General features: G+C 41.1%; 1 protein-coding gene across 1 annotated transcript in view; it reads left to right on the top strand.

Annotated features, from left to right (window-relative positions):
* Window positions 1–26036, top strand: part of LOC126259444 (NF-X1-type zinc finger protein NFXL1) — a 111630-nt gene that overhangs the window by 29103 nt on the left and 56491 nt on the right. The window contains exons 4-5 of the mRNA XM_049956261.1: window positions 78–256; window positions 6699–6961. Of these exons, the coding sequence (XP_049812218.1) occupies window positions 78–256; window positions 6699–6961 (442 nt within the window). The remainder of the gene's footprint in view (window positions 1–77; window positions 257–6698; window positions 6962–26036) is intronic.

Raw genomic sequence — 26036 nt, 5'->3', positions numbered from 1 at the left:
ACAGTCTTTCAGACTAATCAATTTTCTAGCTTCCTTTAGAAACAACTCTAGATGAATACTTGTTTCTTTCCTTTCAGTCCAAAATGCCGACATGAGTATGAAGAAAAAGCAATACCGCAAAAGTATTACTGTTTTTGTGGGCGCACTCTGGATCCTCCGTTTCATCCATGGCTCCTTCCACATTCTTGTGGGGAAACTTGTGGACGACCCCTTGAGCCTCTTTGTGGGCATGACTGCTTGTTGCTTTGTCATCCTGGTGAGTAAGATTGAAGTATATAAACATGTTTCTGTTTTTGTACACTGTTATCTGACTATGTCACTCATAACAGTGACAGTCATTTACTTTTGGTACTCATATAAAATATTTTTTAATTTAAATAGTTAAACATTTTCTGTAAAATGTTGAAGTTTTATTTAATGTATCAATTTCACATGAGTCCTTCAGAGTTTAGGCCTGTATAAAAGAAAGAAACTTGACGAGAGGATTGTGGAAAGAGAAGAGATAGTGGATGTTTTCATGAGCAGTACAGAACTGTGGGAAGGATATGACAAAACATTGACAGACTTATGTCAAAATAAGGCATGTGAAGTAGATGATATTCCTTCACAGTTAATTACAACTGCAAAATTAAAATGGTAATGTTGAATATAAATTTGATTGTTAGTAAGTCTCTTCTGAAAGTATTTGCCTGAAGTAGAGCCATACATGAAAGTGAAACATTCAAGATATACACTACAAACAAGAACAGAATAGAAGCTTTTGAAATCTGGTGCTACAGAAAAATGCTGGAGATGAGATGAGTAGATTGAGGTGCTGACGAAGAGGTTTTGGATCAAAATAGACAGAAGAGAGTTTATGTACAACTCAACTAAAAGAAGGGATTGGCTGTAGAACACATCCTGTGGCATCAAAAGAATCATTAATGTGGTATTGGAGGGAAGTGCAGAGGGCAAAAATTGTGGAGTGAGGCAAAAGGTTGAATACAGTAAGCATGTTCCAGTGGATGTAAGTTGCAGGTCCTGAAAAAGCAGAACTTACTTAGTTTTAAATTGACTTGTCTAGAAAACTGTAGTGCTTCTGTAGTTGTGCAAACAGTAACTAGAAATGCTTGGTAGGTAGGCTGTATGTAATTTCAGAAAGTACAGAAATAATTAGGTGTCTCTCCTCGTATAAGAAACTGATGAGTGATGATTGTGAGCATTTACAAATGGAATAACACTCTGGAAGAAGAGGAAGAAAAAGAGGAAAGACAGATAGCAACTGAAGCAGGGAAATACGTTTAATCGGTACCCTCTACCCTCTCCTGTTTTTAAGGGAGTAAAAAATAAAATAATTGATTTTTTTACTCCAAAGTAGATGCTGGCACGTCAGGTAAAGAATATACAGATATATGTATTCTTGGTGTCACCTTTAATGAACAAATGCGTATAGTCTTAAATTCATTTCACAACAATGTATCACACATGTGGGAACAGTATGTTTACACTTTAGAAATTTAATAAATGGCTAGAGTCTGGCTCAGAAGCCTCCTAAAACATCGTCTGTGACAAGTAGTATGTTATTGTTTCACAGTTATCTGAATTCACTAAATTATTTTGTTGACAAAAAATGAAGTTTTGTGCAACGATAAAATACTTTTTTCACAAAAAGAGCTTATGGCACTCATACCCACAAACATTCCAGTGTAGAATACCACTTATTTGTGTTTAATTAAGCCTAAACATAGATAGTTCAATGAGTAAAGGTAACAACTCAATAAATTTTCACACACATACACACACACACACACACACACACACACACACACACACACACACACACAGACAGACACACCTCTGTACATCAACATTATGGCAGCACAGCAACTCAACTGGGCTGAGATGGTTTGTTACATCAACTGGACGTCGGGGGGGGGGGGGGGGGAGGCAGGACAGAGAGTGGGAGGAGGGTCGGGAAAAGGGTGGCTGACAGCTGGGAGGGAGAGGCAGAAGGTGCAAAGGATAGGAATGTGTAACTGGTGTGCTCATTATGGCTGCAGGCATGGGAAGACATGGGCAGTGTAAAAGAGTAAACTGGAAGGGAGAGATGGAACAGAGTATTTGAGTTTAGGGTTTTTGGGCGGGGATAGAAGTGGGTGTGGGGCAAGGGCTAGTGGAGAATGAAGCTAGGTGGGACTACTGGAATGAGTGTAGTGTTGCAAGGTATGTAATTCAGAGCAGCTGATGTTGTTAGGAAGGGACCAGATAGCACAGGTTGTGAAGTAGCCATTGAAATTGGGATCTGCCACTGGGTTGTCACCACACCAATGATCTTGGCAACAGTTCGGCAGTGATCTATTATCTGAGTCAACTTCTGTTTGGTGGTCATGCCCACATAAATGCTGTGCAGAAATTACAGCAGGTCTGGTATAGGATACGACTGCATCATAGAGGGCCTTGTCTCTGATACGAGGGGATAAGCTTGTGACATGACTAGAATAGGATGTACTGGATTGGTGAATTGAAAAGGTTATGCATCTAGTTCTTCCACATCTGGACTTCAGGCAGCTGCTTTATAACCAGTGCTGTCTGGGTACTTCCTCACACCAGCTTCTCTGAACTATTAGATGGGAGTTGTCCATGTAACACATCCTTTGATCTCTTAATCCTCCTCTATCTCTCACCCCACACTCACATCCATCCCCACCCCAAGATGCTAACTTTGCCCGTGATGCCTTCACACCCCCTTCTCCACAGAGTCCCTATTCTTCTGTTATATTTACCCCTCCTAGTGTGCTCATTCACATCATTGTGCCTTTTGCGTAACTACCCTTGCCTGTGGCGACAACTAGCTCCCTAGTGCCACGTTCCTATCTCTTGCAGCTGCTGCCTCTCCCTCCCGGCCGACAACCATGCTTCCCTACTTCTCTCTCCAGCTCCCTACCCACTTTCTATCCTCACCTGCTCCACCCAACACAGCTATGGACCAACCTTAGTCGAGTTGCAGTGCTGCTCAATGTAGTTGGCAAGGACAATGTATTCATATAGGGGTGTGTGTGTGTGTGTGTGTGTGTGTGTGTGTGTGTGTGTGTGTGTGTGTGTGTGTGTGTGTAACTAACTCTGAAGAAGGATTCATCCAAAGCTTGGAATGTCCTCAGTCATGTTTATGTGGCTTTTGTATTCCTTTTATTTGTTACAATTACAACCACTGGAACTGTTACTGAAACTGAATTTGATTTTCATAACTAGTTGCTTTCTTGGTTAATAATGAGGTGGTATAAGTGCTTGACTGAATTACGAAGAATCAGTTATGAATTATGCTACATGGGATAAGCCACCATGTAGTCTCAGTTTTGATGTCAATAAGCCACGCCCACATAGGACCAAGTACACAGCCAGACTGTTTCCTGTAAACAGTAAGGTAGGTAATGTGGGATAGTATGGCAGGAAGAGGAATGTCTCATGATCACAACAAGCAGAACTGTTCTGTAACTTAAGATGGTGATCCAAGGTTGCAACTAATCATGGAACTAAAAAACAGTTCCAGCTGCTGCAGTGATGGTTGCAGTTGTTGCTCAGATAATGCCTAACAAATGTGCAGCACGAAATACAAAAAATTCTTTATCTTTTACATACATGAAGGAGTTGGTGGAAGAAAGTGCTAACCCACAACAATGTATTTTGAGTTATTGCATGTTATATATTTGGTTAAATTCAGAGACAAGAAAATAAATATTATAAGATAAAGCAGTTTAAATAGTTGGTAGTGACTTTTAGCAGCACATTGTGGATTACCATATTTACTCAATTATAAGACATGGTTTTTTTCCCAGATTCGTCATTCCAGAAATGCGTGGTCATATTATATTTGTGGATTAATCTATTGCTGCTGAGGTCAATGTTTTTACATTATTTAGTAAGTTAGTATAGAGGTTGTCTTACATTTACAAATGATGCTTTGGCTACTGAGGTTTCTTACAAATTTATTTTGAAGAATCCCGATGGATAGTCTGTAGCAAATTAGCAGTGCATTATTTGAATATGCTCGAGATTTCCCAATACGATGAAGTTCTCATTATAGTAGCAACCTACTCAAATGATCACGGGACAATTAACTTGTGCGCTAGTGCAAGGGATATTCGAGAAGGTATTAGGTAACAACTATAACACTCTAATGCTCTGTTTAAAAATTGACAATTTGTGAAACAAAGCGGCAAATAACATAACATCCTGTCAACTTACAAACATTTATTGTAGTTAAATGTGCAGTAAAAATTCTCATAAGAGTATTTATGCTGCTTTTTAAGTAAAGGTTAACATTCATAGGCAAAAATCTTGTGCTAAAATCATTACTGCATTCTGAACCATTTTGTTTGGTTACAAAACACTGTAATGATTTCCCAGGTGAGTTGCAAATGGTAATTTGGCCACTGTCACGAACTGTATTAGAATACTGGGGGAAAATGTCACCAGCTTTTAACCAGCTTAAGATCAAGATGGTGATATTCAGATGAAACAAGAAAGAAAATTAATCAGGAGTAAAACTTGTAACAAACGTAAGAAATCACATTAAGCTGACTGCAGTTGTCATCGCAAGAATAAACTGCAGTGGACAGGCCCATTGTGGAGATTGTACCAGCGGACGTTCCTAAATTGTGGTATGAGTGAAAGTTTCAGAATTGGACCGAATTGTGATTGCAATCTTTTATTTAGGTATTAATTGCTGTTGTTGTGCATGACGTGCACCCTAGAAGGTATTGTCATTTGTGTTTCACTATCGCTCAGGCCCAGCATTGTGGAAGGTTTGGAGGTGGAACAGTGGCACCACCTTGGTTGAGTATTATGATGAGTGCTGTGAGGGGACTGGTGAGCGGGCAGCAAATTTTATTGTGCTGTTAACCATGAGAATGTAAACAGTGTACCTTGGCTTTTTATGAACACCTAAAATGTTTAAACTGCAGTTTGCCTGAATCCATTTGTACTCTGAATTGAATTTAAAATTGGACAAATATTCAACAGCAGCATACATTTCTGCAGGAGATGTTAAAAAGTTTCAATTGGGGCCAATGGTGTACTTAAGCATTTCGTGCAGCAATGCTATCAACACTCACTGTGGGGTATGACGGGAACGATAGGCAGTGTGTCAGCTGCTGATTCTACAAAGCCAGTGATATAGTGGCTGGCAGATGATATTTTTGCAATCAAAAGAAATTGTAACATTGTTATGTCAATATGGAAGCGAAATCCACTGTGTGTTCAGAAAAAACCACTACCTCAGAAACCACAACATGTAGCCAAATATTTGTGACAATGAAAATATAAGTTTCACAGTTCTCCTGTTGTTACGATGACGACGATGATTAAAAATTGAGTAAATAAAGATGAAGTGAAGATAAAAATTACTATAAACCGTTTCTTTTTGTTTATTTTATTTCTCCTTATATCATCAGAATGTAGACAATGAATAAATGGCACAAATAATGCATTGTTAACTTTTAGGCAAATACCTTACATCTATAAAAGTTAGTAATTTTGATTAGTCAGATTTGTTAAAAAATAAATTTTTCTTAAAGAGCCTCCTAGAAAATGAGATATCATCATATATTCAGGATTGTCTTATACTTGGATAAATATTGTACTTGTTACTGGCATGTGGTGCAACAAAAACACAACAGATTAGATTATCAGACTAATCATTACGAACTGAAGGTTAGTACTTTCCTGTATCGACACCTTCATATGGACCAAATCGCTAGATACTTAAGTGAAATTGCTCTAAAAAACAAGTTAACCATGTTGTCCTTGATGAGGCAGTGAAGAAGAAGAAGCTGCATGTTGGTATGACAGATTTCATTACATGGAACTTGGGTAGGAGTAATTGGCACATAAACGAATTGGGACACTTGCTATCCTGAGCTGACCATTTATGAGGGGTTAAACAGTTTTAGGAACATATCAAATTATGCTACCTACCTTCAGAATGAAAGCACTTATAGTATTACTTTGAGTGAAATTAGACTGAAAAATAGTATAAAAACTTTTTATTCGTGTTTATACTTGGAATTGCATCTCCTGAAGGTAAGCTCTGTCGAGCCATTATATCCTTGTAATAAATTTTGGTTTTCTCAATTAAATTATCTTTTTTGATTTAGGAAACTAAGTGGTTTATTTGAGGATGAACTGAAGAAAAAGCACAATAGAATGACTTCCAAAAGCAGTGTGCAATCAAACAAATCATACAAGACAATGGCAAAATTATATAGTTGGCATTTTTGAGATGATTTTTCATGTGTACTAACATATGGGCTTCACACTTTGCATCATATTCCTTTTAAGGCAGGAAAAATTCTTTGAATAAAACTTCTGTTAAATATATAATGAAAGATTTAATATTCTTTGACTCAACATTTCCCTAGCAAGAAGGTCAGGATGGTTGTTTACAAACTGCAGTACACTTGTACAAGAACACTTTTCCACTTGCTTAAAATCTGTTTGTTTTAAAATACTCAATATCCACTTCTTTACCCATTTGTTACCTTGACTGCTTCTTTTGGGAGTTTTATATATTTTTTAGCAAGATTACCAGCGTTACTCTTATCCAGTAACTCACTTTTTATATTGTATATTACATATTGTAATAATTCTAGCAATTGCCATTTCCATTATTGGTATATAATTTGTGTCTGAGAAACTTCAAATATTTGTTAAATTATTTGCAGGACCGTGTCCACCTTGTCCCAAAATGGTACGCAGCACCTGTTATTGCGGGAAACAACCACCCCGGCCACAGCGTTGCTGCAAAAAGGAATGGTCATGCGGCAGTGTGTGTGGACGCAAGTTAAGCTGCGGGCGGCATGAGTGCCCAGAGCAGTGTCACCCTGGGGACTGCTCTCCCTGTCCTCGCACTAGCAAGCAGCATTGCGTGTGTGGGGCAGCCTCACAGATACGGCAGTGTGCTGATCCAGTGTGGCACTGTGACAAGGTTTGTGGTAACATAGTTATACTTAGTCTAGTTGGTGTCAGGGAACTAGGCACAGGTTCTCAGTGGTGTGGCACTGTACTCACATTCAGGTTTAGATTTTTTGTGGTTTCTCTAAATCACATGAGGCAAATTGTGAGATGGTTCCACTGAAAAACACAGGCCCGGTTCCCTTCCCCATTCTTCACCAGTGTCAGCTTGTGATCTGTCTCAAATCACCTCATTGTCAACAAGATGTTAAAATCTTAATCTCATTCCCTCTGTTTCCTTGTGATACTAAGCAGCTTGAGGTCATGTATATCTGTTTCCACTGCCTCAAACCAATTCATCCTTCATCATGCAGTGTTGCTACAACTAATAACAGCTGGTCAGTAAACACAATTTGCATGTTGATTTTCTGTTTATTAAATCATTCTACTTTTTAGTTCAGTGTGAATGATACTGAAGGACAGCTGTCTATGCATAGCATAGATCTGTTTGTTAAGTCAAGCTTAATACACTGAAACTACATTTGTCCGTCACATTTATATTTTGTCCTTGTGCTGTTTCTAGGATAATGCAGTTGCCTGCACATTGACTCACAGAATTTCGCTATGTTGAGTTCTAGATTTTTCTTTCTGCTCTGAAAGCAAACTATCGTAAATGTTTCATAACTGGCATAATGTGAGTGCACGTGCCCTGCTGTGCACGAAATATATTGCACATAAATCATGTTTCCAGGTGGAGTGACAGAATAATGATTATGTGCCATATGTTTCCAAAATTAATTTGATTGTAAAATAATTCTCCCTGCCCATTAGAGTATTTAATTTTTTGCTTTGAAAGACTTCTATGTTTTCTTGAGAAAATATTCATCGTATGCATCTGTCAAATTTGAGAATGTTCTAAGACTTCTGTTCAGATCTCATTTGTCAGCACATCGAGATCGAGCTCTTTACCATACAGGTTGAAGCAAGAAAAAGCTTTTTGTGAATTACTTGTAACAATATTTTCTTTGTTTTGGCATCAGACTTCCAGTTGCAGTTGCAAGTGGGATTTTGCACCATGCAACAGAATCTGTGAAATACAAACGAAAGTAGTATTTCAGTATATAATGTGTCATACTAAGACTGAGGCTATACTCATGAAGACATGCTGACACCCACCCTTGAGTCGTTTTCACAGTTTGAAAACACATCACGACCGCTGCGTATCTCCTTACAGTGTGCTCCCAGTCTAGTCCTGTGTACTCCTCCTTGGTTGGTACGTAAATCATGAATTAGGACCAATCTACTTCAAGGACCTAATGTTTGTCGCCACCAGGACCCTTCATCATCTGCTACTTTTGGTGATTCTGGTGTATCCGTGTGCTCCTGTCATTTACAGTGATTGCTCTGCTGTACTACCTGCTGAATTTTCTTATTTTGGATCCCACTTGACATGGGAATCCAAGGGACCATTTCACCCAACTTTCACTTTGACAATCCTACATCTACATCTATACTCCGCAAGCCACCCAACGGTGTGTGGCAGAGGGCACTTTATGTGCCACTGTTATTACCTCCCTTTCTTGTTCCAGTCGTGTATGGTTCATGGGAAGAACGACTGCCGGAAAGCCTCTGTGCGCGCTCGAATCTCTCTAATTTTACATTCGTGATCTCCTCGGTAGGTATAAGTAGGGGGAAGCAATATATTCAATACCTCATCCAGAAACGCACCCTCTCGAAACCTGGACAACAAGCTACACCGCGATGCAGAGCGCCTCTCTTGCAGAGTCTGCCACTTGAGTTTGCTAAACATCTCCGTAATGCTATCACGCTTACCAAATAACCCTGTGACTAAACGCGCCGCCCTTCTTTGGATCTTCTCTATCTCCTCTGTCAACCTGAGCTGGTACGGATCCCACACTGATGAGCAATACTCAAGTATAGGCCGAACAAGTGTTTTGTAAGCCACCTCCTTTGTTGATGAGCTACATTTTCTAAGGACTCTCCCAATGAATCTCAACATGGCACCCGCCTTACCAACAATTAATTTTATATGATCGTTCCACTTCAAATCATTCCGTACGCATACTCCCAGATATTTTACAGAAGTAACTGCTACCAGTGTTTGTTCCGCTATCATATGATCATACAATAAATAATCCTTCTTTCTATGTATTCACAATACATTACATTTGTCTATGTTAAGGGTCAGTTGCCACTCCCTGCACCAAGTGCCTATCCGCTGCAGATCTTCCTGCATTTCGCTGCAATTTTCTAATGATGCAACTTCTCTGTATACTACAGCATCACCCGCGAAAAGCCGCATGGAACTTCCGACGCTATCTACTAGGTCATTTATATATATTGTGAAAAGCAATGGTCCCATAATACTCCCCTGTGGCACGCCAGAGGTTACTGTAACGTTTGTAGACGTCTCTCCATTGATAACAACATGCTGTGTTCTGTTTGCTAAATCTCTTCAATCCAGCCACACAGCTGGTCTGATATTCCGTAGGCTCTTACTTTGTTTATCAGGCGACAGTGCGGAACTGTATCAAATGCCTTCCAGAAGTCAAGGAAAATGGCATCTACCTGGGAGCCTGTATCTAATATTTTCTGGGTCTCATGAACAAATAAAGCGAGTTGGGTCTCACACGATCGCTGTTTCCGGAATCCATGTTGATTCCTGTAGAGTAGATTCTGGGTTTCCAGAAATGACATGATACACGAGCAAAAAAACCTGTTCTAAAATTCTACAACAGATCAATGTTAGAGATATAGGCCTGTAGTTTTGCGCATCTGCTTGACGACCCTTCTTGAAAACTGGAACTACCTGTGCTCTTTTCCAATCATTTGGAACCTTCCGTAAATTGAAATCTCCACCTAAGACTATAACATGCTGAGGAAATTTATGTGAAATGTATTCCAGATTTTCTCTCAGTTGTTCTGCCACTGATGCTGCTGAGTCAGGAGGTCAGTAAAAGGAGCCAATTATTAACATAGCTCGGTTGTTGAGTATAACCTCCACCCATAATAATTCACAGGAACTATCCGCTTCTATTTCACTACAGGATAAACTACTACTAACGGCGACAAACATGCCACCACCGGTTGCATGCAATCTATTCTTTCTAAACACCGTCTGTGCCTTTGTAAAAATTTTGGCAGAATTTATCTCTGGCTTCAGCCAGCTTTCCACACCTATAACTATTTCAGCTTCGGTGCTATCTATCAGCACCTGAAGTTCCGGTACTTTACCAACGCAGCTTCAACAGTGTACAATTACAATACCGATTGCTGCTTGGTCCCCGCATGTCCTGACTTTTCCCCGCACCCTTTGAGGCTGTTGCCCTTTCTGTACTTGCCTGAGGCCGTCTAACCTAAAAAACTGCTCAGTCCACGCCACACAAGCCCTGCTACCCGTGTAGCCGCCTGCTGTGTGTAGTGGACTCCTGACCTATCCAGAGGAACCCGAAACCCCACCACCCTATGGCACAAGTCAAGGAATCCTGAGTGCAGATTTTCAGAAATAGATAGGCCTGTACTCACTTCAAGACAGAATGTCATCTGATGGGCTACTGCCTCCTCTAATCAACTATAGCTGTATGGAATTCCTTCTTCCATTCGTACTGGATGGAATCAACTGTCCTATGTCACCTCCACATTGATCGTACCACATTAACACATAATTTTATCTAACATAGTGAGCCACCTGCACAGTGTGGTTACAGACCCGTATAGACAGTAGCTCACATCATGGTGGAATATCACCTCCTTCTCTCTCTCCAAGCCAAGTATGGTTGTTTGGATTATTTACCTCTAGTATTGGTGGTTGATGTGCAGACACTTTGTTTCTTCCAAGAAAGTATTTATTCTCAAATGTAACGTTTTAAACTGCTTTCGGAGTGGGGTTGAGCATGGAGCATCTCCTGTTGCATGGTGAGCCAAGGGGGTTCTGAGCCCTGCATCCCCCACCAGCAGCTCTGGTCGTACCTCTATAACTCTATTTTCAATTATTTTCATGATATGGTTAGTTCTTTTTCTGCGGTACGCTGTTTTACGTTCTTAGGAGTACCCCTTCGTACAGCACACCAATGACTGCAAGGCTTCCTTGTCAGTACAAGCCGATGATGAAAGAATAATTGAATATGCTTATATGCTTGCTCCATGAGAGTGGATTCTATTACTGTCTTCAACACTGACTATTTGGGACGGGAGATCGGGCAATTGTGGGAGGAATGCCCCTCACCACATGCTGAGTGCCAGGGGACTCTCAGCTGCACCCACATGCGAAGCCGTTAATTTCTCTCACCTTGTTATACTATTGTTGGGTCTACTGGTGTTCATTACATCTTAGTGTTTCCACTCATAGTATTATAGGTCTCCTCTCCACTCAGCTAGAAGGTATTATTTATTTTGTTACTGCATCAGGTTGGTGGGGGTCAGGTGTGGCTCACCACAGGTGAGCCGTTGCAACTCCTGTCTGCTTGCTGACCTGCAGACTGGCCCATCCCTTAAGCTTGCACCTCCCAGGCAATTTTTTCTCATATCTGACATCAGCATTCCTTCCAGTTCCTTAATTTTACTCTCTTATAATATAACATGGAAGCAAATTTTTGTCTTAATTGCGTACAAGAACAGTTCTCCATCTTAAACATACTGCAGTTTAAGTGTTTTACACCAGACACATCTGCTTTTCTTTACAAACCAACTTCAGTAATCATTCTGTAAATATTGTATGCATATTATTTTTCTACATTGGTAGATTAAAAATAATTTACCTAATGTTTTTATGTTCTTTGTTTCTGCAAGCAATCCATTGAATACATTAGTGCAGTGTCTGTACTTGAGAGGGTCTGTAAAGTTCGGTGCAATGTTTCTTTAGACTTGCATGCATGTCCTCCAAAGGAATAGACACTGCTGATGATTTATAGCCGTATTAAATCATGAAATGTATTCACAGATTGCGAATATGGTACCACAACAGCTACACAATTTACTGGAAACATGAAAATTTGTACAGGACGAGGACTCAAACTGGGATTTCCCGCTTTATAGAAGCAGTTGCTGTGACTGCTTTGGCTAGCCTAGTCTGCTTCACAGGCAGACCTAAACTTAAATGTTTCCCAGTTCACAATTTACAAATACATTTCATGATTTAATATGGCAATGGATCATCGGCAGTGTCTTTTCCTTTGGATGTGCACACATATCTGAAGGAACATTGCATCAAACTTTACAGACACTATCAAATACGGACACTGCACTGATGTACTTCATGCCAAACTCAAGGCAATCTGATGAAAAAACTAAATAAGTCTCTCCCTGTGCGAGAAGCACATAATTGTGTAAGCACTAGGTGAAGCAGAGCATGCTTGCATAGCAGAGCATGCTTGCATAGCCGAAGCAGTTAAGGTGATAGCTCACATAAATTGGGAAATCAAGGTTTAAGTCCTGTTCAGGTCCAAAGTTTCATTTGTTTCTAGTAAATTGTCTAGCTGTAGTGGGACGGCATTCGTAATCTGCACGTACATTTCACACTGATTGAAGTTTGTTGTGAGTCTATAGGATAGTTAGCTAATATAGGACCTTGCTATGTTCTACTCTATGAAAATGATTCTTACATCTAACTTCACAGTTTTGATCTTGACTGTTTAATGCTAAAAGTTCTAAATATGATTGAAGATAACATACACTCATATATATATATATATATATATATATATATATATATATATATATATATATATAACAGAGGGAAACATTCCACGTGGAAAAAATATATCTAAAAAGAAAGATGATGAGACTTACCAAACAAAAGCGCTGGCAGGTCGATAGACACACAAACAAACATAAATATACACACAAAATTCAAGCTTTCGCAACAAACTGTTGCCTCATCAGGAAAGAGGGAAGGAGAGGGAAAGACGAAAGGATGTGGGTTTTAAGGGAGAGGGTAAGGAGTCATTCCAATCCCGGGAGCGGAAAGACTTACCTTAGGGGGAAAAAAGGACAGGTATACACTCGCACACACACACATATCCATCCACACATACAGACACAAGCAGAGTCAATATTTTAAATTCTTTAAAGATGTTCTTGAATGATTCCCTATTGGTAATTTTTCTGATTATCCTTGTCATTTGTTTTTTAATTTTAAATGATTGATTTGTGAAACACATTTCTGTTGAACATCACACCATATCAGAAGACGCTGTCCACATTTGCATAGTATGCACATGGTGCCATATTAGTGTCACAGTAATCATGAAGTATTCTTAAAAGATGACAGTATTTCCTCAATCAGTAGTTCAGCTTGTTTCTCCTGCGTTAAACTGTCATCTAATCAAACTCCTAGAAATGCTTTGTAAGGTACAGTACTACAATCCTGTATTCTTGGATTATATACTTCTGTTATTATGTCTCTGAAGCTCATCCAGTCTGTTTTCTTCTCATTTACCTCCATGCAGTTACCTCAGAACCATCTTTCTGCTGATTCACTTTTCACAGAGAGATTTTGTGTGAATCTGCTTCATGATTTGCAGACAACATTGGCCCTGCTATTGACAAGTGATATTGTAACTCATTTGTAATAACCAAAAATAACAGAGGCCTTACATAGAACTTTGAGGTACACCATAACAAAGTTCCCTGTATCCTGAAAATTAACTTTTATTTTTGTGTAATATTTCTGCCATGTATTGCCTGCCCCAAAGATATGATTTAAACCAATTGTAGGCAACTCCATAGGTACCATACTTGCACAATTTACAAAGCAGCCGATTGTAAGTGATCGGATCAGATGCTGTAGATAGGCCTTGAAACAGCCCATAGTTTAATTCAGTTTGGTCTGTAGCACTCAGGCCTGATTTCAAGAATTCACAGACAACAGTTTCATGAGTAAAGGAGACAACTCGGTGAATAGCAGAAGCGTCGAGTCATCGACAGGCACACAAAAGAAAAAGAAAACTTGCTAGCTTTTGAAATAAATTCTTTGTTGAACTGGAGTATTGCCCAAAACCTAGCATCTCACCGACACTCTACAATCCCCATCGATTCACCTCCAGGATACCTACTTGTTGCTGTTGTTGCCACCTCCCTGTACACCAACATCCCCTATGCCCCCAGCCTAGCTACTATCAAACACTACCTCTTCCAGTTCCTCCAGACTCCAGACCCACTACCTCTTTCCTCATAAACCTTACAAACTGTATCATGACACATGGGAGTAGCTCCTAGCTACTTCTCCTATAAGGGAAAGATATGTAAGTAAATCCACAGTACAGCCATGAGCACATGCATGGCACTGTCTTATGCCAACCTTTATATGGGCCATCTAGAGGAAACCATCCTATTCTCCCAAAACCCAAAACTCCTCATCTGGTTCAGTTTAGTGATAAAATCTTCATGATCTGGGCACAGGACCAAGACACCCTGTCCTCATTCCTCCAGAACCTCAACTTCTCCTCCATCCACTTCACCTGCCCTCCTCAATCCAACATACTACATTCCTGGATATTGACTTCCACCACTCTGATGGCTCCATCCACACATGTCTATATTAAACCCACTAACGACCAGCAGTATCTGCATTTCGACAACTGTCATCCCTTTCACACCAAAAAATTGCTCACTACAGTCTGGCCACCAGTGAACAGTGTGTCTGCAGTGACGAGAACTCCCTTACTCAGTATGGTGAAGGTCTCACTATTCACTATGACCTTCACAGACAGTCACTACACCCCCCACCCCACCCTCATACCTCCCCCCTCTCACCCTCATACCCCCCCCAACCCAGTCTCGAAACAGATTTCCTGTACCATCTCCCCACTCACTTCTAATCCTCCCACAACCCCCAGGAATAAGCTGTAAAAGGAGTGCTGCCCTCATCACTGAATATCATGCTGGACTGGAGCAGTCAACCATCACATGCCTAGACTGTGCACCTGCCACCCCTCCCTCTCGCATTCCAAGTCAACAAATTTGCTGCCTGTTTCCAAGCCACTAGCTACCCACCCTGAACCCCTGTTGTTGCGTGCACCCTCTCTCCCACTCTACCAACCCCACCCCACCCTATCCCCACCCCATCCTAGTCCTCATGTAAAATGCAATCCTGTATTAGCACGGTATTCTAGCTCAACAAAGGAGTTATTCCAAAAGCTATCAAGTTTCCTTTCTCTCTTGTGTGTGCCTGTCAATGACTCAATGCTGCTTCTATTCTCTGAGTGGTCTTCTTTTCTCCTTAATCATTTACGTTTTTGCCAGAACTTCTCTTCTACATTTAAGACAACTGTTTCAGTAGACTTGTTTTTGCTGAAAACAGTTTGTTCAACTCTCTCTTGATTTTTAGCTATCTTTCTGTAAGACTTGCAGCAAAAACAGTGATTCTACTAGGAAAATTGCTGCTCACTTCCTTTATTGCTAACATAATGTTATAGAAATATTCTGTTTCTGAGGCTTAATTGTCTACATATGTATAACATGGCACTGCATTTGGTTCAACTCTACTGGCCAGTAAACATTAAATACTCTAAACATTAGACCAGTTTGGGTGTCTTTGAACTACTGATTTCAAAAATAATGATCCAGTCACATCCAGTTCCTTTAGATACAGTATGTTTGTCATGTATCATAGTCCACTGTACTCATTCCTATAAAGCATTGTGCAATGTGCATTAGACCAGTATGTGCTGACATGGACTGTGAGAAATGGCAGAGACCTGCATGTCATCCCATGTTAGGACCATTGTGCAACAAGAGTGGCACATTGTCAGAAGAGAATACAGTGTTGTGGGCTCCTTGCAGACAGTTCTGCTGTGATATGGGTAACAGGTGTATTACAGGGTGCGATTGAAGTGGTGTGGCCACTGCAAGTATACTCCAGAGTTGAAGTGCAGAGGACAGTTCAATTCTTGTGGTAATAACATCTCAGTTGCACTCAGATTCCCCTGGAAATTGTGGCAGTATGTGGACCAAATGCAGTGTCATGTCCAGCCATGATGAAATGGTGCCAGCAGAGTGATCAAGGCTGCACGGATATGGGTAGTGCTGATCAGGAGTTAAAGATATTCCACCAAGCAATTTTGTTGTCTCAGGCAAGATGAAAGAATGTATGGGGCTGAAGAAATTTTCCAGCAATGAGGACGTTTGCACAGTAGTTCTCAAATGGCTCCGTGGCTGAAGAGGAATTGAATGATTTGTGAAATGTTCCAACTTGTTGGTGACTGTGTTGAAAAATGAAGTCGTATATCAAAAGCACCAAAGAGAGAATTCTTTTAGGAAGTTTTGATAGCCATGTTGGGTCTAGGTTAACAGATCAGTTGTGGGGCCATATGGAGAAAAGGATGAGAATGATAATGGCGAAGGACTTATAGCCACATGTCAGCAGTATTCACTGGGGATTCAAAATGGTTATTTTAAATATATTCATCAATTTACATGGACATAGGCTACACCCCAAAGAAAATCTTTAATTGATTACATTATAAATAGACAGAAAACCTTTTTAAAATTTCATGACATTTGAGTGTACAGAGATGCACAGTGTGTTACTGACCATTAACTTCTGATAACTAAAATATTTTCCCTAATAGTAAAATCTTCTATAAATCTGGTAGAATGCAGTGATGAAGATGTATGCAAAAAGTTTGGAGAATCTTAAAAACTCAAGAGGATGAATCAGCTGTATTCCTATATAGGCTTAAATTGAATATGAAAATGAATAATATAATGTATTCTTCTGGGAATAATATACATCAAGATATTAAACAATAGAAGATCCAGGATGGAATATAACAGTATTAGAAAAGTCTCTACTATATGGTGAGTAGCAGCTACCCTTTTCACAGTATTGTTACAAATCAAGACACCCTTAGATGTGTAGTGGAAGCAGCTAAGGAAGCTTTAGGGGTAATGAATGCAGGACAAATCAGGAATTCAAAATAGAAATGAATGGTGGAATGACAATATTGATAAATTGGTACAGGAAAAGATGAGAGAATACAATATATGGTTAATGTAAAACAACAAATAAAATAGGAAAAAGAATGTGAAGTTGAGAAGAAAGGTAAAAAAAGAAAGCAGTCAGGTGTGCAAAGAATGTAGTATGGGATAAAACACACACACACACACACACACACACACACACACACACACTCTGATCAGTGTATTCGAGGTGAGCAAAATAGTGAGAACTCTGAAATCTGTGCAATATAAGAAAATAAAAAAGTTTCCAGCTGCTGTAATTCCATTGGAGGACTAGAAGAAGTAGTAAGGATATTCCCTTTTTTTTTTTTTTTTTTTTTTTTTTTTTTTTTTTTTTTTTTTTTTTTTGTAAAAAAAAATAACCATGAGTTGTTTATCCTGGATACATTTTATTAATAGAATGAAATAATAATGCCTGCAGAAGTAAGAAAAAGTGATAATGACAGTGAAGAGTGGACGAGCTTCAGGTCCATTGAATTCTTCAAAACTGGTCTAGATAAGCTTCTGGAATTGATGACCTATGGGGGGAAGGGAGGGAACAATTGCCAGAGGAATGGGAAACAATGTACATACTCAACAAATATAAAAAAAAAAGTGTATGCAAAGGGGCCCCAGATATAGAGGAATAAGTGTGACAAATTCAATTGCTAGATTTTATGCAGAAATTATGAAGCTGAGAATCAAATCACAGATTGTGAATAACGAAGAACAGAATGGGTTCTATACCAGATCATAATGAGCGGACAATATGTTTTGCCTATTACAGCATGTGGAAAAAAGACTAGCTAGAAATTAGAGGCCTATGTGATTATATTTGGTCATAAGAAAACATATAACAACATTCACCTCTATAAATTGTGGACTGCAGTGATAGAGAATGGAGTGAGTCATTTATAAGTTCAAGTTTTTAGATCTTCAAATAATGAAACAACTTGTGGAATTACAGTAGTACAAAAACATTTGGAGAGGTTCCAGTGACCAAAGGGTTGTGACATGGGTGTATGATAAATGATTACATTATTTAAAATATACTTAAATTTTGTCTTAAGGTTATAGAAACAGTCCTGTCATATGGGTTTGTGGATAAATGATGACAGGCTCTTCAGTTTGCATTTTGCTGATCATTACGTCATGCATGCAGGGCTGAGTGTGATACAAACTACATGCTTAGAAAATTGTACAGTGAATACGAGAAATGAGGGTTACCCATTAATTTAGAGAAAATACTATATTTAGGTATGAATGAGTCATGACTTGAGATTAGATATTTTGGGGTAGTAAGTTATGTGGACTCTTATAAATATTTGGGAGTCATGATTAACAGTGATGGATCAAGTTAAAGCAAAATCAAGAACTGCATAGACAAGCAAGCAAACAGTTAAACGAAGTTTCACATAACACACAAATTAGATCATAAACAAAGATTGGGATGCTTGAAACTACTGCATACATATGGAGCAGAAACCTGGGAAATACCTGAAAGAAGTAAGAGGAACCTATTGTCAGTGAAGATGGAATTTTATTTAGATGTTGCTGTCGGCTGACGACACTGGACTCTAGCAGCATATTATCATAGGTTGTAGAAGCAGTAAAGGGTACCGAGTGATCGGAAAAAAAAGCTTAGGTCTCTGTTTCAAGAAAGGTCATTTGGCAGAAGCACATAATTATAGGCCTGTATTGCTGACATCAGTCTGGTAGAATTATGAAACGTCTATGCTTAGGCATTATGGCATCTGTGGAGTACGAAAATCTCCTGTATAATAAGCAGCATTGATTCTAGAAAGGGAGATTATTCAAAACTCAGCTTGTTCTGTTCATCCATGTGAGCCAGAGCAGCATAGACAGTGGTGCCCATGTTGCTGTCGTGTTCTTCGCCTTGCAGAAGGCATTCGATACAGTTCCACGTGTCGTGTAGCGAACGAAATATTAACTTACAAGTATCGGGCAGAAATTGTGACAGGATTCAGGACTTTCAAGCATATAGAATTTGGACACATTGTTTTTAACAGTGTGAATTTGCCAGACATAAAGGTGATTTCTGGAGCACTCCTGTGGAGTGTTATAGGATTGTTTCTATTGACAGTATACATAAATGATCTTGTGGATAATGTGAGTAATCTCATGATGATAATCACAGATGATGTGTTGTCTATAGAAGGATTGCAACACCTAAAGGTGGTAGTGAAATGGAGGAGGACCTGCAGAGGGCCAGTGATTGGGGCTGGCAGTTGACCATGAACATGATTAAATATAATTAACATGCATAAATATAATTTAATGTGCATAAATAGGGAAAGAGATCTATTGCTTTCCAGTCGTCTTTTACTATGAATCACTGGAAATAGTGAAACCATAAAATACATAAGAATAACTGTCCAGAGAGACCTAAAGTTGAATGAGCACATAAATGAAATTGTAGTAGGAAAAGCAGATGCCAGGTTGAGATTCATTGGAAGAATCTTAGGGAAATATATTAAAAAAAACACTTGTGCAGAAAGGTGTGCAGTATTCCGCTGCATCAATTTTCACTAGGCTACCACAGGAAGTAAAGAATTTTAGCGGTAATCCTTGCACAATCAAGTCTAAACTGGATTACTCTGTAGCGGCGTATGTCGACACACATCATCAACAAGCTGTCAGCTGAAATGTTTGTTGTAGCTATCAAACAAGTTCATGTGCTGGCTGCCAGGAACACTGTAATCTCTCTGACACAGTGTGATGCTCCATGACTGTTGATTCCTAATATAGAACTTTAGTTAGTTATTGTTTGAACTTGGACTTCTGTTGCAATTGTACCTGCCCTTGATTCAATTCATGTACAGGTTACAGCTCAACATGACTATTTAATGAGTCTGTACAAGTTTCTGTGGTCTGTTCTAAATAAATTGATATTTTGTGTCTTTTCATGGCTGAGTTTATGAGTGCTTATAACATTCGGTTCGGAAGTCTGTCATCTAGTCTTGAGACAGTGGTGACCCCAACATGATCCACCCAATGTGAATAAACCTGTGATACCAGAGGAATTAGGGTCGACTTCTTGAGTTGAAAATTTCCACGATAATAGACGTACCCAATTGTATTAAGATTGTTACAATTAAAATTGGACAACAACTGTATTCCTGGCCTTGCTCAGTCCGCAAAGCACTTACAAACCTGACCTGGAATCCTTGTTGGCTGAGCTCTTTTATGACAAGTTTCTTGATCCAAGTGCAGTCAGGATAATGACACAATCAAGCAGAACTCATTTCTCACTTGAGAGAGAACAGATGACTCGCATCTGTCCTCAGTGAGTGTTAAGGCATTGAATTTCACACACCTATGTGCACCATGAGTTGCAATCAAGCACACACATTATGCTACGAACAGATGGAGTGAAACCGCCACTGATACCTCTGCACACAGGCTCTCATCATGTTATTCACAGAGATGAAAGAACCATAGAGATTTTGGTTAACAGCAAACTAGCACTGTCCCAATCAATAGGAGTAAGCCAGCCTTCATGTTACCTGAATTACTACAAACGCGTGCACTACGTAACCAGCTGCAGCCTGCGTAATAATTGATAATATTCTTCTCAGGTGTGCAGCCAGATCATAACGTAATCTTGGCACAATATTTCAGCGGTCCAACTGGCTGCCACCTTCAGGTGAGAGTGCTGGTACATGGTCTCTCCAGACCATTCAGGACCGATGTGTTGAGCACCAGCGGCACACACAGTTGCTTCAGCCTGAGAAATCTGCAGTGGCAGAGCACTGTCTCACCGAGGGACATAGAATGCTGTATGACAAGACACAAATGGTTGCCCCTGCATCTCACTATTGGGACTGTGTTTTAAAAGAATCCATAGAGATTTGTTTATCTGATAATCTTATTAATAGAGACAAGGGTTACTTGGAACCTGGTGTTATCAGACATTAAAAAGCAATGGTCTGTGTTTCGATCATTGGAATAACTTTTAATTTTTGGCAGCGATATCTCAACTTCGCCTGTTTACACCGCTGGCGGCGCAGTATGTTTACTTGCGCTAGAGGGCAGTTACAGCACCTTCTCGTGCACGCGTTGTGGGCCTTCTGCGGCCTATATAGGGGCCTCCGCTTGCGCTGAGAAGCTAGTTCCGGCAAGATCGTGTACCAGCACTCTCACCTGAAGATGGCGGCCAGTTGGACCGCTGAAATATTAGCTCCCCACTTACGCCATCCCCCTGGGGCATCTGGACTCCCGGCAATGGTGATCGTGCCAGGTGGCCCTTGCTGAGGCTCGGTGGTGCCTGTGGGGAGGCCCCCAGGTGAGAGTGGGTGGCATCAGGGCAGATGACATGCCATGAAGCATAGTATGTCATCTCTAGCTGGTGGTCTGCCGCCAGCAGTCTCTAAGCGGGTAAAGTCTATCTGCAATGCTAAGAAATAGGACCTCAAATCATTCCCCTCTCTGGTCATACCATGGGAGGAACGCCAGGCTAAGGATGGCAGTGAAGCTTACTTGCCCTGGTACATCGTATGTATGAGAGTTGATGGGGAATCTTTCATGTCCATGAAGCCTCAGTTTTTTGTGGAGCATTTGGAGGACAAGTTTGGGGAGGTGGAGGGCTTGTCCAAAATGCGCTCTGGGTTAGTCTTGATAAAAACAGCTTCCTCTACCCAGTCATGGGCATTACTAGCTTGTGACAAGTTGGGGTATGTTTCTGTTACCATCACGCACCATAAGAGCTTAAATATGGTGCAGGGTATTGTATTCCACAGAGACCTTCTTTTGCAGTCTGACAATGAGCTGCACGTCAATTTTGAGCGGCGAGGTGTTCATTTCATCCTGCATGTCCATCGGGGTCTGAGGGATAATCAGGTTGCCACCGGTGCATTCATCTTGGCCTTCGAGGGTGACACATTGCCCAAGAAGATCAAGGTGATGGTCTGCTGATGCGTGCTTTAAGTGCCGGAAATTCGGCCATATGTCTTCCTGCTGTACTTCCAGCATCACATGTCGAGATTTTGGACGTCCATCACATCCCAATACTCCATGTGCCCCGCCTCCTATGTGAGTCAACTGCGGAAAGCATCATTCACCTTGCTCGCCAGACTGCAGGATTTTACAGAAAGAGAGGAAAATCATGGAATATAAGACACTGGACCGACTGACCTACACTGAGGCTAAGAGGAAATTTGAGCACCTACATCCTGTGACTATGGCCTCCCCTTATGCCGCTGCTACGAGAACAGTTGTCGCCCCATCAGTTCCTCGCATTCATGTCGCCTCTCATAACCAGAAGACTACACCTGCCCCCGTGATGGTGAGGGCACTTCCCCCCCTGTTGCTCCCGCACCACCTATTTCGGTAGCAACACCCCCCCCCCCCCTCCAAACCATTGGGGATGTCAGTCCCCAGTCCCCACTTCTGAACCGGAGAAGCGTAAGTCTTCTTTGGCTCCTCTCACTAGGAAGGGGTCCCTTGGGTCACCCCCTTCCCAGGGTTCTGCTAGTGGGAAAGATGACACTCGCCAGTGGCTGAAGAGCCCAAAAGCAGTTGGTTCATGCTCATCCTCAGTCCCAGAGACTGAATCAGTGAAGTCCTCCCAGCCAGGGAAACCCAAGGAGCAGCGAGAGAAATCCAAAAAGAAGATCCTCAAGACCAAGGGGATTGCGGAGGCACCCACATCACCGCTACCTACAAGCTCTGCGTCTGCAGATAAGGTGGAGATTCTGGCGTCCGCTGAGGACGTAGATCTTGCCGCGTAAACTGCCTCATTGAATCTCCATGCCTTCCCAGTCTCCCGATGACGTCACCCTCCAGTGGAATTGCGGCAGTTTTTTCCACCGCCTGGCTGAGCTATGGCACCTGTTAAGCTTTACACCTGCTTTCTGCATTGCCTTCCAGGAAACCTAGTTCCCGGCAATGCGGACCCCTGCCCTTTGTGGCTATAGGGGATACTACAGGAATCGTAGTGACTATAATTAAGTGCCCGGTGGAGTTTGCGTTTATGTCCTAAACTCAATCTGTAGTAAAACTGTGCCCCTTCAAACCCATCTTGAAGCTGTGTCTGTCAGAATAAGGTGTGTCGGCAGTTGGGTTGGGTCCTGGAGTCATGTGGCCTACTGGCTCCATGTCAGGGCGGCTTCCGCCAGGGTCGCTCTACCATTGATAATCTTGTGTCCCTCGAGTCTGCCATCTGAACAGCCTTTTCCAGACGCCAACACCTGGTTGCCGTCTTTTGCAAAGCGTGACACCACCTGGTGACATCATATCCTTGCCACATTATACGAGTGGGGTCTCTGAGGCCCACTCCCGACTTTTATCCAAAATTTCCTGTTGCTTCATACTTTCCATGTCCAAGTTGTTGCCTCCCGTAGTTCCCCCCCCCCCCCCCCCCCCCCCCATATCCAGGAGAATGGGGCCCCGCAGGGCTCTTTATTGAGTGTCTTTCTATTTTTAGTCACCATTAATGGTCTAGCAGCAGCTGTAGGGCCATCCGTCTCACCCTCTTAGTATGCAGATGATTTCTGCATTTTGTAATGCTCCACCAGTACTGTTGTTGCTGAGTGGTGCCTACAAGGAACCATCAACAAGGTGCAGTAATGGGCTCTAGCCCACGGTTTCCAGTTTTCAGCCACAAAGTCGTGTGTTATGCACTTCTGTTGGCATCATACCGTTCATCCAGAGCCAGAACTTTACCTTAGTGCCCATCCACACACTGTAGTGGAGACATATCGATTCTTAGGACTGGTTTTCGACACCCAATTGACTTGGCTTCCTCACTTTCATCAGCTTAAGTGGAAGTGCTGGCAGCACCTCAATGCCCTCTGCTGCCTGAGCAACACCAACTAGGGTGCAGATCGCTCTATGCTACTGCAGTTCTACAGAGCCCTTGTTCAATCCTGCCTTGACTATGGGAGTCTGGTTTATGGTTTGGCGGCACCCTCAGCATTGCGTTTACTCAACCCAGTGCACCACTGTGGCGTTCGCCTAGCAACGGGAGCTTTTAGGACGAGTCCGGTGACCAACATCCTTGTGGAGGCTGGAGTCCCTCCATTGCAGGTTAGGCATGCACAACTGCTGGCCTGTTACGTTGCACACTTTCATAGTTCTCCTGTGCATCCGAATCACCGTCTCCTTTTCCTACCCATGGCGATTCATCTCCTGTGGCCCAGGTCAGGGCTTCCAATTACAGTTCGCGATTGATCTTTCCGAACTGGTGTTGTTGCCTTTACCACCTATACTTGAGGTCAATTCACGTACACCTTCATGGTGTACACCTAGACCATGACTTTGCATGGACCTTTCACATTGCCCTAAGGACTCGTTAACCCTGCGGCTCTCTGCTGCCTCTTCCTCTTGATTCTTGACATGTACCGAGGCCACAAAGTGGTTTACATCGACGGCGTGATGGCTGATGCTCACATCGGCTTTGCATATGTCCATGGAGGGCATATTGAACAGCATTCCTTACCCGATGGCTGCAGTGTTTTCACGGACTCGTTGCCATTAATTTTAGCTGACAACACCTCATCGGCTTATTTCGTTTTACATTTTATACATGACGGTGGGTTTTATCGTGCTGTATAAGTTTCAGTGCATATCCTTTGTCCCTTTGTGTTCTGCACTCTAATGCTTTTAGAGTGGATGTTTTAATGTGTCGCAGAGTGGCTGGCTTTTCCTTTTTATTCTCGTGGTCGGCCAGCCACGGTTATCTGCTCTCGTGTTTTTACCCCTTCTACCTGTTTCCTGCTTCTCTCTGTGGTTTTCTTTTACTGTTTTGTCCATATTAGTGTTGGTTGTCCTTCTGTCGTTCTTCTGGTTCTTCCTTTCTCCTGTTATTGTGCTGTATGTCTCCTTTCTTTTCTTCTTTCCGTTGTCTAATTATTTTACCCCGGGAACAAGGGACCGATGGCCTCGTAATTTGGTCCCTTCCCCCCCCCCCCCCCACACACACACTCTCTCTCTCTCTCTCTTCTCTCTCTCTCTCTCTCTCTCTCTCTCTCTCTCTCTCTCTCTCTCTCTCCTCTTTTAGCCAACCAACCAACTGTTCGAGCTTGGACTTCTGTAACAATTGTATCTGTGCTTGTTTCAATTCATGTTCAGATTACGACGACTATTTAGCAAGTCTTTAAGTTTTTGTGGTTTGTTCCAAATAAATGTTTTGATCACAGTAGACCAGAATTGACATTTCACGTGTGTGCCTGGCTGAGTTTATGAACGCTTATAACATTTAGTTCTGAATAGTATCAACTAGTCTTGCAAAAAATTTCTGTAAAAATTAAGCTATTTCCTGTGTTATATCGTTGATTATGGCAATATATACTTCCACATTGTCATTTGCATAGTATTTGTCTACATTTTATCTTAAATTATGTTAATTTCATGTACTGACTTGTTCTATGACCATGGAGATTTGCTCCTAATTTGATCCTATGGAATTAGACATGTAAAATAAAATTAAATATATATATAACTCATCCATGAAATTAGTTGTTTATAAAACTCTTGAAAGGCCAAATCTTGAGTATTACTCATCAGTCTGGGACCCTTACCAGACTGGATTCATAGGAGAGAGAAGATCCAATGAAGAGCAGTTCATATCATCCAGGATTTTGTACAGCAAGTGCAAGAGCATTGTGGAGGTGCTCAACAAACTCTAGCTGCGTATGCTACAAGAGAGGTTTGCTATTGATATTCTGAGAGCATATTTTCCAAGAAGAGTTGAGCAGCATGCTACTCCCTCTCACATATCCCTCGCAGAATGATCACAATGAGAAAATCAGAGAAATTAGAGGTTATATAGAGGTATATTGACAGTTATTATTCCCAAACACAATTTATAAATGGAACTGGAAGAGGGAGAAGCAAAGTGATAGTCACGTGGTGGCCTAGAGAATATGGATGTAAATGCAGATGTAAAAAAGAAACAATTTTTTAAAAAGTAATGTAGTGCCTTAATAATCATCCACATGCATGATAAAAGCATATTAAAAATGAGAGAGAAAAGTACGTAACCTGGAAACCTATTTGTTAAAAAAAACATAAGTTCAAGGTACAAACTACACGGTCAGTTGACATCAAAGCACACTACATTTATAATACTTCAGAAATAGAGAATTGTCAGGGCAATGCTGCATGCTTAAGACTGTAGTAGTCTGCTA

The sequence above is a fragment of the Schistocerca nitens genome, chromosome 5, assembly GCF_023898315.1.
Source record: "Schistocerca nitens isolate TAMUIC-IGC-003100 chromosome 5, iqSchNite1.1, whole genome shotgun sequence".
Taxonomy (NCBI): Eukaryota; Metazoa; Arthropoda; class Insecta; order Orthoptera; family Acrididae; genus Schistocerca; species Schistocerca nitens.
The sequence above is the reverse complement of the archived record's forward strand: the minus strand, read 5'-3'. Positions and strand labels throughout refer to the sequence as shown.